Source organism: Onychostoma macrolepis, chromosome 20, assembly GCF_012432095.1.
Source record: "Onychostoma macrolepis isolate SWU-2019 chromosome 20, ASM1243209v1, whole genome shotgun sequence".
In the NCBI taxonomy this organism is placed as follows: domain Eukaryota; kingdom Metazoa; phylum Chordata; class Actinopteri; order Cypriniformes; family Cyprinidae; genus Onychostoma; species Onychostoma macrolepis.
In genome coordinates this window covers 12919877-12935440 of record NC_081174.1, presented here as the reverse complement: position 1 = coordinate 12935440, position 15564 = coordinate 12919877, and the positions used below count along the sequence as shown (strand labels likewise).

The 15564-nt window shown below is 34.7% G+C and overlaps 2 protein-coding genes across 4 annotated transcripts in view; one reads left to right on the top strand and one right to left on the bottom strand.

Annotated features, from left to right (window-relative positions):
* Positions 1-82: 82 nt before the first annotated feature.
* Positions 83-3752, bottom strand: atraid (all-trans retinoic acid-induced differentiation factor). Of its 2 annotated transcripts, XM_058756536.1 has the most exons (8): positions 3482-3752; positions 2659-2677; positions 2383-2513; positions 2218-2286; positions 2056-2127; positions 1577-1698; positions 1384-1484; positions 83-1301 (listed from the first exon to the last, which is right to left on the bottom strand). In XM_058756536.1, the coding sequence occupies exons 3-8, from the start codon at positions 2502-2504 to the stop codon at positions 1197-1199; spliced, it is 591 nt and encodes a 196-aa protein (XP_058612519.1). In that variant the 5' UTR covers positions 2505-2513; positions 2659-2677; positions 3482-3752; the 3' UTR covers positions 83-1196. The 2 variants fall into 2 exon arrangements, with proteins under 2 accessions (XP_058612519.1, XP_058612518.1); XM_058756535.1 differs by lacking the exon at positions 3482-3752 and having other exon boundaries at positions 2659-3208.
* Positions 3753-4268: 516 nt separating this feature from the next.
* snx17 (sorting nexin 17) overlaps positions 4269-15564 on the top strand; it is a 31067-nt gene continuing 19771 nt past the window's right edge. The window contains exons 1-5 of one of the 2 annotated variants that reach the window (XM_058755178.1): positions 4269-5307; positions 9613-9687; positions 11326-11443; positions 14099-14163; positions 15388-15498. In XM_058755178.1, coding sequence (XP_058611161.1) covers positions 5248-5307; positions 9613-9687; positions 11326-11443; positions 14099-14163; positions 15388-15498 — 429 coding nt within the window. In that variant the 5' untranslated portion in view covers positions 4269-5247. The remainder of the gene's footprint in view (positions 5308-9612; positions 9688-11325; positions 11444-14098; positions 14164-15387; positions 15499-15564) is intronic. The other variant, XM_058755177.1, reaches the window with a different exon arrangement.

The window sequence follows — 15564 nt, the reverse complement described above, 5'->3', positions numbered from 1 at the left end:
AAAGTCCACCTAATGAGATTTTCAATTTTGGCCCATCATGGTGGTCAGTACATAGACATAGACATAAACATAAGAAACATCTATCATCCTTTTTGGATCGTTTCTGTTGCCGAAGTCCTTTCATAGATGTGAAAAATGGAAAAAGAACATGGTGCAAATGTGTGTAAGATCATGCAAAACTGAGTGTGTTGCATAAGAGGTTTTGTTTGTATTACCAAAACCTTGGAAACGCTACAGAAAAATAAATGGTTTAGATAAAAAAAAAAAAACTGCTGTTGGCTGATTCTATGTGATATTGTGACAAATCTTTATTTTAGGTACCAGGCTGCCAAGGTACATGCTTAATTCCCTACCACAATACTACATTATTGACAAAAACCTGCATAATGTAATTTACGTATGTCAGTATTCTACTAATAGTGTGTCCGTCTATATATCTCAGATAAAACAGATTCCCTTTTACACTCTTAAACTGCCAAAAAGAGAAAAGTATGCTGTTACAGAGGTTGAAGGATCATCAGTTAGGATATAACATGTTACATCTATAAACAGCAGGATGTGGCAGTAACGATCTACAATTTTCACAAATAACAAGACCTACAACATCCATTTCCCCATCTTTAGTAAAATTAATTCTTTTTCTACGTAAAAAAACGCTAATTTTTAAGTAAACACTTAAGTAAACATCTTTAAAAACGAAGATAATTTTTGTCTTAAAGCAACACAAAATATTTGTCCTTAATAATCATTGTTAAAATACATCAGTGCTTCACTTTGACATGTTTGGAGTCTAAACATTTGTCAGAAATGTGGCTGCCCTCCAAACACAATCGGCGAGGTCAGTCTACGGTCAGTTTTTACTTTACAGACCAGCCTTGTCGTAGCTGTGAAAATGAGTCAGTATTCATGAAAGCTTTCAAAAAATGTATAAATAAAAAGATTTAAGGACCTTGAGGGTTAAAAGAAAGTGAAACATTCAACAAACTTGATTACAAACTTGTTCATTTAAAAAAAATAAAAATAAGAGTCATGCAAACCTGCTTTTGGCAAGTTTAAGAAACAAGCAACTCAAATGTTCTGCAGATGGTTATACTGTCCAGTGTATGAAACTCTTTGGTGTCTCCTGCACCATTTTCAGTAAGCTTGGTGCATTTTGTGGCTCCACTGTCAGCCCAACAGTCAGTTTTCTTTTAAACTCAAGTGTTCTTGACCTTTCGCCTTTGTGTGAACCAGAGTAAAGTTGAAACCACAACTGTAGATCCGGTTAGTATCCCAAGCACCTTAAATATAGGAAACTCGCCCTGCAATTGTTAAAGAATAATGAACGTGTGCGATAAAGGAGTAATGGCCAACCTGTTTGGTATGATTGGACGGAGGTCTCACCTGTCTCATGCACTTGTATCCATGGAAATTATGCAGACAGCTACACTCAAAGAACCCTGGTCCATATGGACTGCAGAATGAGTTTTCAGGGCAATCCCAGGCTGAAGAGACAAACCATAATCAAGAAATGCATTGAAATACATTCTTTTTTTTTCATTTTGAAGACTGAGATCCCAGTTTATTAATTACTTACGTATCTGCACAGTCTGATTGCAAATATCTTTCTGTCCTTCGCAGATTTTGGCATTGTTTTTCATTTCAACCTTCTCCCAGGATGCATTGCCCCCTGGACACTCCAGTTTTGAGGGTAGAAAACTAAGTAAAGATTTGTCAAGTCAACTCAATATCATCATCATCACAATACCCAATTTATTCTGTGAATTAAGTCGTATAAATATACATATAGTTTTTATTATAGTTACAGTATTACATTCTTTACACTGCACATACTGTTAGATGCATCATTTAAATATTTTTATTTATTTTAATGTATGCATTTATTTTTATTATTTATTTATTTTCAATAATTTTCTTAGTTTTGATTATATATCTATTACACTGTTTTTCTCTAAACTTTTTCATGGACCCCCTGATCTCCAGATCCCAGCTGAAAACCCCTGACTTAAATGTTATAAATATGATTGATATAAAGTACTCATGTGCATAACTCACAGTTGGGAAAGATGGCTGAAACCCTGAAATATGAAATTGCTCAGATTGGAGATCGGGTTGTTGGAGAGGTCTCTGTGAAAACATAGAATGACAACAGTTAGATATTCAATTTAGTTCTAAAAACGACAGATTATGATGATAAAAACCTGCTCTGGTACATACATTATGAATGCTGTGGATGAATTATACAGGTGCTCTACATGACTAATAGAGCAGTTTGCCAAGTCCAACCTAAAACAGTAAAGTACAGTTAGATTTATACATAGAAAATAAATGTCATTATTAATAATAATTAAAAAACTTTGTAATACTAGAAAGTTTTCCTACCCTATAATAGTGTCTACATTGCTGGTATTATTATTTTCAAAACAGCAGCGTCCCCTAATATGGCCTTTTGTTAGGCAGAAATCCCAGACAGGACTGTCTTGTCGTACAGTCCCTTCACACATTTGACATAACTAGCGAAAACAAAGGTGAAAGCTTTAAAAACAGTATAAAACAATGTTTTAACGACAGTGATGACAAATTGCAACAATGTAACTTATCTACTGTGGCATTGTATAAAGTATTATTTCATTACAGTCATTTTGCTAATCGTCTCACCTGTGCGTCAGTATCCTGGCTGTCGACATATACATTGAATAAAACAATAAAAACAGTACATAAATAAATAGTAGATGCTGTAACGCTAGCTGTCATTTTCGCCAAAACAAAGTCATGTGACTCGATGATCATGTGACGTTGAAGTGCCGCGACTCCATTCGAGACAACAAGGCGGCGCAAATATTTTGCATTTCTCACTGAAATTTCGAGAGAGACGAAACACTGACCAGACACAGATTGCTTTTACACGATTCATGTTATTGAACTGATATAGATGATTGTCGCCATACCATCGCCATTTAAATTCAGTCTGGAAATTTAAAATAAGGCACATTCCACGAATTAGGATGACTTTTTTAACATTATAAGCATATATTCCCTGTTGTTGAATTAATTCACTTAATTAATGTTTAATTAAAATATAAAACATAAAATGAATTATCAAACATAAAATTAAACTCGCAAAACAACAAGTAGTTTGGCTATAAAAATTTATTTATCCCCCCTTAAATGTGGATTTTGGACTGCCCCAGCTCAGAGGTGACACTAAAAATAAATAAATAAATAATAATAAATAAAATAAATGTTTAAAAAGTAAATTAAATTAAATAATTAAATAAAATTTTAAAATAAATAAATAATCTCATTCCATGTGCCAATTTTAGACAAATAGAGTGGGGGAACTATGACGTCACTTTGTAGGCGGATCGGCTGTTAGCATGAAACTGGTTCCTCGACAAAAAGCCAATGGGATTTTTCCATAGGCTTTTGGATAATCGCAAAAAAAAAAGCTCTGTGTTCAATCATAGTTCATGCAACTTACACGTTTTGTCCATCAAGATAATCTTCACAAAATAATATAACTCTGATGAATTTTGAAGCCTGAATACAAGCGCCAGCCCAGAACTCAACTTAGCTAAACTTATGAACTACAGCACCACGGTCGCGCGCCTTCAGCGTCACCACAAGCGCGCTCCCGACAACTGTTTCAAACTTATTTTTAACATGTTCAGTGAAAAGGATTTACTCTATGAATTTTAATCCACGCTACACGAAGCTTTTCATATAAACTGGAATAAATACAAAACTAGAGCCTAACTAAAACTGAAATGAGACATTTCGAAATAAGGAGAATTAAAAGTCAACAAATCCTCGATTATTATGAATATTTTGTAACACTTTAGAATAGGGAACACTTATATTCGGTATTAACTACAACTTTTCCCTCAATCAATTCCTAATTTGCTGCTTATGTTGAGTGCATTTGTAAATAAATAAATATCTTTCATATATGGGACTTTTAAGTTTATCCATATATATATATATATATATATATATATATATAACGACAAAACACTATTGTGACCTGTTGAGTTAATTTAGGCAACCCTATTGCCTATTTTGGTGCTTTTTAATTAATAAATTTGATAACTTTTGTCTATTATTTTTGTGTGTGTTGTTTATTGCTAAGAAGTTGTAAAAACGTATTATACTAGACATAACGGCAAAATATTTTTTTTAAAAGTTTGACTTCCTTAAGTAAACTTTTGCTAAAGCACCGCCTTTCATTTTTCTGAGACAAGAAAAAAAGACAGGGGGCGTTAAATACCTCAAATCACAAAGATGGTTTAACCTGCTGTTTTGAGAAATGATTTAGCTAATATTTAAATACTCTTTGATGCAGCTTAACCGCGTTGCTTGTATCACACAGCCATTTTTCAGCCAATTTAAATGTTAAACGTAAGTTTAAACACTTAAAAGTTTATGTCGTTATGGAGAGACTGTTTACTACAAACTACGCTTGCGACTTGTTCATGCCAAAGGATCTCGAATGAACATTTTTACGCAATACCTCCCCCCGCTGTAGTGCAATGGTTTGATCCAGACTGTTGCAATGCTTCGGGAGAGCGCAGATACATATTGAATACATTACAGCAGAGCGGCTTCATCTATAGTGCTGGAAGGTTTCGCTTCAATGCAGACTGATGTGTGTTCTTCTTAACGCCTTAACAAGTTGGAGCACATATCGGTATCTCGAAATGCATGCTGCGACAAACAGTTTCTTCATTTGTTTCCTCTCCATACTCGTTCGTATGTACCAATGTAGGTAGAAACGGGGGCTGTAGACATCCGCGGAGCACCTTTACGTGGAGTAATCTGAAAGTTAATTGGATCGTGGGCCTTGAGACGACACTTGTGTGTTTTGCAGACTCGACTCACGCATTTTTTTACAGTGCGCGAGGAAACGAGAGGACAGATTCAGCGATAAATTGCCGACAATGAACGTGGAATTACCTCCAGTTGCAACATGGCTGCTGCTTAGATGTTTATTGGAAAAGTTCAGCCCTGAACATTAAGAAAGTTTTTAAAATAATCCGCGTCGCAAGAAAAGAACTTTTCTGGCGTAATTCAGCTCTGGACTGGACTGGACTGGATCGGACTACGCAGGGAATCGGAGCGAGTGTAGCTCGCCGTCATTCAGTTTGGTCCCTGCATGACAACAGACCAACACCGAGGGCTTTCCGTGAACACTCTCGCTTTTAACAGCATTTGCAACTCGGTCAAAGACTTGTGATCTTACAGTAGAAAATGCATTTCTCCATCCCCGAGACGGAGGTCCGCTCCGATGAAAACGGATCGACTTATGTGGTAAGTGTGGTGGAGGTCAAATAAGCGATGCGTCTAGCTTTTACATTTGGAGACGCTGTAGAATAGTGGTGCTTTGAATCGTTGCTGTGAACGAATCTTTTCAGTGAATGAATCTTTCGGTGACTGACGGAATTTGAGGCAACATGTCCGTTCATCCAGATCCTCATATGACTCAGTCTCGTTCACAACAAGAAGAGATAGAGGCGGAAGAATTATGAATATATTCAAATGACAGATGAACGTAATTTCTAAGTTCGTTTTGGCTATTGGCTATCGTTTTTTAAAAATCATTCACAGTTGACAAAATGGAGGTAAATTATAGATGTACTGCGTTTCCATTTGAGGGTAAAATGCTTAAAAACACTCTTTCTGGAGTCTCTAACTAGATTTGTAGAAAAGCAGTTTTTAATTATGGATAACAAGACTCGATTTAATCTTGAAATACTTCGGTTTTTATAAAGGAATTGGTTGAGTGAGTGATTTAATGATTCACTCATTACACTCAACACAATCTGGCAGGATAAGAATAACGATTCAGTAAACAAAGTTGAATGAATAGTGAACGGATTAAAAAAAACTAAAACCCAACTACTAAATACGAATATGGAATATATATTGTATGAGCATGGCTAATGTTTCTTAAAAAATATGTACATAATTTATTTCAATTTCAATCTTACAGTTCAGTCTATTTATTTGATTTAATTTCAGTCTTAAAATTGCAAGATTTTATATGCATCCCTTTACAGCTTAATGAATTTATTAAAAGGCACCAAAAATGATTGGAATTTGGAATCAGATCAGGAAGCTTTGCTAATGGATGTTCAAAAACACTCCAGCTAGCATCTTCTAGAGTTGTTGTTGTGTGAATTACAATGGATTCACAACGTCTCAGTTCTTCTGGCATCTCTCCCACAGCCATATGCAGTGCAAGATTGCCATTTCTTTCAGCATAACAGTTATCCAGCCTAACTGGAAACAAAGCTGGCTCACTATGAAGACATGACACTTCATTTGTCTATGAAACAGCGAGTAGAGCCTATCAATAACAGACGGCTTCAGTTTGGCTCCTGAGGTTACATCTGTATTGCAGTGAACTGTGGATTGATTACAAAGCATATTTTGCCTGAATCCTTCCTCGTAGGTGTCTGCAGATGCAGTGCAGATGTGCAGCCTCTGGTGTTGACTCTCCTTAGCCACCAAATGATTTGAATAAAGGCTGAGATTATTTATGAGCTCCACTGTGCACATGGATGCTCTCAGCTTGCTTAAAACACCTCCAGGAGACCCGCACAGGTTTTAATGCACAGGCCTGAAGATCCTGTGAATCATTCCTAACAGATTGACTGCAAACATTGTTTGTGTCCATCTGTGACTGTGATTCAGAGAGAATTTCTCCATCACAGATCGTCAGTGACGTTCTCAATAGAAAAGTCTTTCAAGGCCACTGAGATATAAATTGGTCAGATGTATGAATCACACTTTTTACTGCTTTTATATTTTTGTTTCACTTTTGTTCATAAGATATTTATTGTTTTGCATAATTTAAACATTTTTCATAAACGGGTTCATCCATTTACTGGTCAAGAGGGGGATTGGGAAGATTTTTTTTGGTTTGATTTTGAATGTCTCTTCTGCTCAGCATGGCATTTACTTGATCAAAAAAAAATACAGTAAAAATTGTGAAATATTATTTAAAATAACTGTTTTCTGTGTGAATATGTCTATATTTTAAAATGTAATATATTTTTTGTGATGCAAAGGTGAATTTTCAGCAGTTATTGCTCCAGGCTTCAGTGTCACATGATTCTTCAGGAATCATTCTAATATGCTGATTTACTGATGAAGAAACATATCTGATTATTATTAATGTAGAAATCAGTTGTGCTGCTTCATATTTTGTGGAAATCATGATACAGTGACATTCAAAAGTTTGGAGTTAGGAAAATAAATAAATTAGTTCTTTAATTCATCAAGGATGCATTAAATTGATAAAAAATGTCAATAAAGATATTTATAATGTTACAAAAAAAAAATATTCAAACAAATGCTGTTCTTTTGAAATTTCTATTCATCAAGGAATCCAGAAAAATAAAATGCATCACGGTGTCCACAAAAATATGAAGCAGCACAACTGAAGACTTGAGTAATGATGCTGAGAATTCAGCTTTGCATCACAGAAATAAATTACATTTGACAATATATTCAAATGGAAAACAGTTATTTTAAATTATAATAATATTTCACAATTTTGTATTGTATTTTTAATCAAATAAATGCCGCCTTTGTTAGCAGAAGAGACATTCAAAAACATAAAACTGATTTAAAAACCTGAGATAGAGTGCTTTGTTCTTCTCAATTGTGGGTGGTTTTCTTCAGACATCTAAAGCACAATGTTGTTTTATATTTATACTCTATATTTGTCTTATTCTAAATTTGCCTTACTCTATATTCGAAAGGTATATGCTTTGGAGCCGTTCATGTCACCAAATATGCATACTTTGCCAAAGTGCCCAAAAATGAGTGGGCTGCGATTTAAATGGCAGACTTCCTGTTCAAAGACAAGGGCAAAAAAAGTAGGCCTATTGTATTTCCTGAAGACTTGCATACTCATTCTTCCTTTTTTATATTTCACGACAAGTAAAGGCATGGCCGTTTCATCCTACCTCTGTCAGTAGACTTGTTCTAGCTTCGATATCTTTGATGACTCATATGTATTAGCTGTGTAGCGGTGGTTGCATGCCGTGCTGTCAATAATTGGGTCATTGCGTGCTGTACATATTTGCAGAAGTCTTTTTAAGAGCATTGAATTCTGTGAGGTCTAATGAGACCATTCTTATTGTATCCACAGTAAGATGGAGAACATTACACAACAACCTCCTGAAACAAAGTCAAACAAAGAAAAACATTTTTGGGTCAGAACTGCTCAGTATTTTATGTGACTTACTCAATTTGATTGCAGATTTTAAACGCCACAAGAATGCCTTAAGAAATGTTTTTCCTGTGTTTCTGAAACGGCACCCTTCATATTTGGTTTCTCCATTCTGAATTCAAAGTTCCCTAGACACACTAGTTTAAGCATTGCTTGTTTTCTGTAATTTAACTGATAGCCCAGTATCTCACTTACTTTTCAACACCTAAAGATGATGAACAGCAAAATGATGAGTAGACAAAACAACAACAAAGGAAGTCAGACAATAGTGCAAAAATGTGTTCCTCAACACCAAAACAGTGAGCTTACTTTCCTTTGACAAAAAATGGTGGCAAGAAGTCCATGCATATCGAAATGTGATTATTGTGCCTTCCTGGTTGTATTTGTTGGCTTGGATGCAATATCAGCAACAGCTGGAAAGCTTCTGGGCAGAAAAAGGAAATGGTGAACTGTATGGCCTTGGTTTCCAGGCTCAGTAAGGGATAACCACTTTAGAAACATCTTGTTTTTTGTGGTATGGCTAAAATAATAAGAAGACACAATTGACACTTTGTCTTTGATTTTAGTGTCAAAATGTTTCACTTTAAAATCACTAGCCTGTTCCCATGTAATAACTTGATTTTTGTGTTGCAAAAAAAAAAAAAAAAAAGTGATTTTCGTAATTGTTTTTTTTTTTTTTTAAATAATGCACATGGTTTTACTTCTATTAGTAAAAGAATTGTCTGGTTATTATTTGTCCTTTCAAATTACTTAGGAATATATATTGAGTGTTTATTTATTTTATGTACACTACCATTCAAAAATTCTTATTTTGAAAAGGAGGAAATTAATACTTTCATTCAGTAAAGATTAAACTCATCAAAAGTGACAGTAAGATATTTTGAATTATAAAATAAAATAAAAACTCAAATAATTGCTGTTCCTTTGAACTTTCTATTCATCAAAGAATCTTGAAAATGTATCGTGGTTTCCACAAAAAATATTAAGAAGCACAACTGTTTTCAACATTGATAATAATTTGAGAAATTATTATATATATATATCTTTTTCTTTTATTTATTTTTTATTTTTATTTTTTTTTGAGTATCACATCAGCATATTAGAATGATTTATGAAGGATCATGTGACTTTGAAGATTGGAGTAATGCCTGTTGACAATTATCTGCCATCACAGGATTAATAAATTATATTTTAAAATGTATTCAAATACAAAACAGCCATTTTAAATTATAATACTATTTCATAATGCTGTCATTTCCCTGTATTTTTAATCAAATAAATGCATCCTTGGTTAACACAATGTTTTTTTTTAATCTTGCTCCGAACTATTCAGTGTTTATTTTTATAATGTACAACTGTTTTTCCTTCTGCAGGCTTACAATATCCATGTGAATGGTGTCTTGCATTGTCGAGTACGTTACAGCCAACTCCTGGGCCTTCATGAACAGGTGAACACACATTTTCATCACAACCTTCATTTCAGAAATTAGTATTGCACCCATATTTTTTCAAGGATTGACACATGAAAAGCTGTTTATTTCAAAACTGTATTTAAACATTAGTTACAAATCACTGGCTATAATATCAACCACTTAATAGTCAGTTAGTGCTGTGGATGCTGAGATGTGAAATGTGTTCTGTAAATGCAATGCTTCACTGAAACTGAGGAAGTGAAACATAATTGGATCAAAATTACAGTAGACCTCACACACACACACACACACACACACGGTATGCTTATACTGAAAATAGATTGTTATGATTTTAAATTAATCATTTTCTGAATCGAATACTGAAGTTATTAATATGAATGTCTTGTTATGGATGTGACTGGGCTCTCTGCAGTTAGCCTAAAAACATCTCTAATTTGTTTCAGATAGTATTGTGGTTGTGTGAGGAAAAACACATTTGGACAGGATTATAATCACAAAGTTTGTGACACAAATTGAAAATGGAAAAATGTAGCTGTGATCATATTCACCAGTACTGAGTAGGTCACAATGGTGGGAAATATTTTGAGTGGTCACCCACTGAAAGCGTTCTTATAAAAGCATCTGCCTATTACAATTCTAACACCTACCAATTTCGCAGACACCAAGTTTCCTCATGAATGAGGGAGAACTTCAGTGATCTCACCATTAACAGCATGTTGTGTTGTTTCACCGCCACTGTTGCTAGGTAACAGGGCGTTGAGGGCCTAGTCAGATCATACGTGGTCATATGATGCAATCCGTAGAGGCTGTCACGGTTAACCCATAGAATGGGCCTTTAAATGATTTTTATATAACTTTATAAACTCTCCTTTTGTTAAAAAAAAAAAAATTATATATTATTATTTATATTATTATTATTATAATTATATATATATATATATATATATATATATATATATATATATATTAGAGATGCACCGATTACAATTTTCACGGCCATTTCCAATTTTTTTTTAGTGTAACCTGCCGATTCCGATTTTCTTTCTAAGAACTATAATTTACAACATGTACAAACAAAAATCTATACTGTAATCTATAAATATATTAAATGTCATCTTTCACATCAGTTTCTTACATTGTTTCAATTAATTCAGTTAGAATAATGAACAGAAACTGTAGAGTTGTTACCGTTTAAATGAAATCAGTATCAACAAACCATCCATCCATCTCTCTCTCTCTCTCTCTGTCTCTTAAAATTATTCAACAATTCAACATTTTTCACCAAATATTTATATTTTATCTTATTTCAGCTCAATTTCAATTTTTTTTTTTTTTTTAGTAGTTTTAGTTTTAGTTATCAACACTGCTGAATATATTTCCATATAATTTTCTTATTGTGCTGTTGAATAAAATCCCAATAACGCAGATGGAGCAACAGCAGGCATAATTTTAGTAGATGCTGTGAAGTGTAAACAGATTTATTAGCTTGGTGCCTGAGAGACCCGCAGTCAGCATGTAGGACAGAGCAGTGCACAGCGGCCAAGGGCAGGCAGTGGTCAGTTTAATTTTGTCCTTTCAAAATAACCAAACATTCTGTTTTCAGAGCTTGACTTCATCAATTTAAAATGAACTTCTCTCCATGTGTCCTTTCAGATAAAAAAAGAATATGGAAATAATGTGGTGCCCGCTTTTCCACCAAAGAAGATATTCACCCTCACACCGGCTGAAGTCGATCAGAGGAGAGAACAGCTAGAGAAATACATGCAAGCTGGTGAGAAGCATCTTCTTTTGTCTGAAAAGTTCACAAAAAAGTTTTGAGACTAGACTTTTAACGGATATACAAAAATAAATACCTTTCAAAAGTTTGGGGTTGGTAGTATTTTTAATGTTTTTGAAAAACGTATCTTATGTTCACCAAGGCTGCATTTATTTGATTAAAAATACAGTAAAACAAGTAATACTGTGAAATATTTAGTGCTGCCCTCAACTAAGAATTTTTATGGTCGACTAGTAGTCGTTCATTTTAAGCATTAGTTGACTAATCGCACATTTATTAATAAACCATTTAAATCATTATAATGAGCCTTTGATTGCCTACATAGCCTAATAAGCGCTCAAGAACACGCATAAAGCTTGCCGCAGCGCACCGCATAAGTAATGATTATGAATGTGTCAGTGAAAAACAGTAAGGAGGCTGCATTAACATTTTAATAATTTGATAAACTAGTGTTTTCTTTGCTTTCAGTTTAAGAGATGAAGTCGGTGACACTGTGCATGTTTCATACGGATTACATAATCTGAGAATTTGCTTTCCATTTGAATTGGTTCATTTGAAAGTAGACATTTCACTCTCTATAGGCATATTTTTAATGTCTGTAAGGCAAAGATATACACAGAGTTTCGTGCTCAAGTTCACAGAGACCGAGACGGAAGAAAGCGCATCCTGTTTGCTTTCATTTTACAAAAGCGCGTTTTGTTGTTATTGTGAGTGCACACAAATAAACGTAGAGTCTTTACAGATTTGAAAGATATATTACTCTTATCTGTATGACCAAAAATGGGGGTATTTTAAGAGCAAGTGAGCGCACCGGCGCCTCCATCTGTCCTGAAGTGAGTGCTAGTGTTCAGCTTCCACACACTGCACAAACACTTCAATAGCACACATTCCTCTAGGTTAACATTAGATTGAGCGGCCATGTAAAGTTGCTGCTACTTATATATTTCAGATGATAAGCCATATTTGAGATTGATGAATGATAGGCGAGCGTTTGGATGTCCTGCCTGATGTAGACTAGACGTTAACTATCTGTCCGTCACAAACTGCATGACTTCGCCTGTGGATTTCTTATTTATTTTTTCTAATAACTAACAATTAGTCGACTATTAGGGGCAGCCCTAGAAATATTATTACCATTTAACATAATTTTAATATGTTTTAAAATGTAATTTATTCCTGTAATGCAAAGCTGAATTTCAGCAGTCAATACTCCAGTCTCCAGTGTCACATGATCCTTCAGAAATCATTCCAAATATGCTGATTTGCTGCTCAAGAAACATTTCTTATTATTATTATCAATGTTGAAAACCATTTTAATGCTTAATATTTTCATGGAACTGTGATATATTTTTTAAGGGTTCTTTTAATGAAGATAACGTTTAAAAGAACAGCATTTATTTGAAACTCAAACGTTTTGTAACACTATAAAACTCCGTACTGTCACTTTTGATCAATTTAATGCATCCTATTAGCCTACTTCCTCAAAAAAAAAAAAAAAAAAAAAATTTTTTATCAGCCTTCGTATGTGGTCATATGGTCTTGTAATTTCTGCTCTTCCTGAAGAGGACGGAGCTTGTTAATATTCTACATTGACATTCAAGTTAGGAAAACGTGAGGCACACTATAAAAAAAGAGGGCCACCTGTGTTGTACAGCGTTGAGGATTTTTGCCATGCATGTAGTTTAACAGGTTATGAGTGAGGTTTTCTCCACACAAAAGGAAATCAGTGGCGCTGGCAGCACCAAGAGCCGTTTGCTCTAATCCATTCCAGCACTGGCACTTTCCATCAAACAAGCTAAGCCTTGTTGAGCTTATTTGCTCACAGTCTGGAGCTGCTCTTGGCTGGGGCTCCCCTCAGTTACATCATTGAGAAACATGGTTATGGAAAATTAACCGACACAAACACACAAGCTGTTCAGATCGAATATTTTGTTAGTTTGTGCAAATGTCTTGTGGTTGTTTGCTTGTGTGCTATATTGGAAGAAAAAATAAACATTATAGTTTATGTTGGTCTGTTTGCCACCAGCATTTTTTTCAAATTTTATTTTTTTTGTAGAACTGAGGATATTATTAGTCAGGGAGGCATGGTGGTATTTTTAAAGAAAGGCTGCATTGTATAGTCAGATTAGTTTGTGTTTACATGATTTTGACAAATGGTTCAATTGAGACACAAGAATAAGAAACTTGTGTTATCTCAATATACACAAAAACATTCTGACAATCATTCTACAAACTTTCCCAGAGGAAATGTGTACCTTGAACCTTTAAAGGACTGTCACAGACTAACCACATCTAATACTTTGACAAAAACAATGCCACGTGCATTGGCCTTGCTGTCAAGTAGCATTCATGTTCAGTTTGCTGCAGCAGATATTTTGGGAGGTTTGTTTTGATGAATTTACCACTCAAAATGTTGAAGTCAAAATGTTGCACTGTATTTTATGATTCAAAAGTTGGGGTCAGTAAGATTCTGTAATGTTTTTGAAAGAAGACTTTTATGCTAATCAGTAATCAGTTATATTCGCTTGCATTGTAGTGACTATGTTGATTTAAAAAAAATTATAATAATAACTTGACTACTTTGGAGTAGGATGGCAAGTTACAGGTTTTGATACCTATAATAAAAACTTTTTTATTTTCTCCCTGCAGTGCGTCAGGACCCCATTCTGGGATCCAGTGAGATGTTCAACAGCTTTTTGAGAAAAGCTCAACAGGTAGAATTTCTATACTCTTTTTATTTGGTAATTTTTTTAAATAATTTATATTAATTCCGTAATTTATTATCATAATTGCAAATCTAGTGTATTAATTGCTTCTGTTTGAAATATTGTAAACATGCATATGAAAATGTATTGTAAGTTTACAGATCCAGAGCCTATGATGAAAAATAAAACTGAATTAGGAGGAACTGAATTGGGTTTTCCTTTCCATGTTCAAAAATGTCCTTCATCATTTCTGTTATGTATTCAACTTTATGGCATCTAAATACAGAAGTTACACAGTTGTCTGTCAAAAAACTTTAATCATTTGATTCTGCCTTTCTCCAACTCCCCATTTTTTCTAAGAATACTGCCAAAAACTTTAGGGGAAAAAAGCTATTTCCTAGTCATCCAATAAAAGGGTTAAACATTGGTCAGTCTGATTTATCTCGTTTCCTCATTAAGATATGCTCATGTGTGTTGAATGAAGATCCAGTCCATGTGCCTCTCTCACTTCCTTACATTCCTCTACCATCCTGTACTACATTTGTTGCCTGAATCACATAGATTGCATTCATTCTTCAGGAATTTCATTCCCCACCCCATATAAATATTGGCAATTTTGCAGTCAGATCCCGTCCGTTCCCCGGCTGCCCATCAGAGAGCAGTCTGCAGGAACAGAATAGGAGATAAGACTTGGCCTTGCGTTTTAATTTTCCAATCTCTGTAAAGATCAGCTGTTGCTCTGAGACCCTCTGCCTCAGCGGGAGATGAAACATGCAGGAAGAGGGGGGAAAAAAGATGAATTTGCAAAAAGCAAAAGATAGGAAAGTGAAAAAACAGTGACGCTACTTGTTATTCATTAAAAAAGTCAGCAATATGGTGTTTTGACACTCATTACCAAATCACTTCTCTTCTCTAAGCATGTATATCTTGCAAAATCTATACGCAAAGCTCAAAGCATTACATTTATTCTAAAATGAAAGCGCCCTCTGACGTAAAAACTGGAATACAAAGGAAATGAAACTGCTCTGAATGTGTTTTTTTTTTTTTTTTCTATTCCGTGTTCCTGGAGTGTGTGAAAGGGTGTGATTTAATGTTATCCATACTGCAAGTTCATCAGAATATTCTGAGATCAGCTGAATCTGACAGGAAGCATCAGAAGTTGAATCAGAGTTCAGCATGAAGGTCTGTCCCTAAACCCTTTTTAAAGTGCATCACTGTTTGGCTGTGCTGCAGGAGACCCAGCAGATTCCCACTGAGGAGGTGCAGCTAGAAATCTACCTGTCCAATGGCCAGAAAGTCAAAGTCAACATCCTCACATCGGACCAGACCGAAGATGTTCTGGAGGTGAGAAGGTTGTTTTGTAACTGTTTCCAAAGCACACATCTGCTTCATGTTCTCCAAGCCTATTGT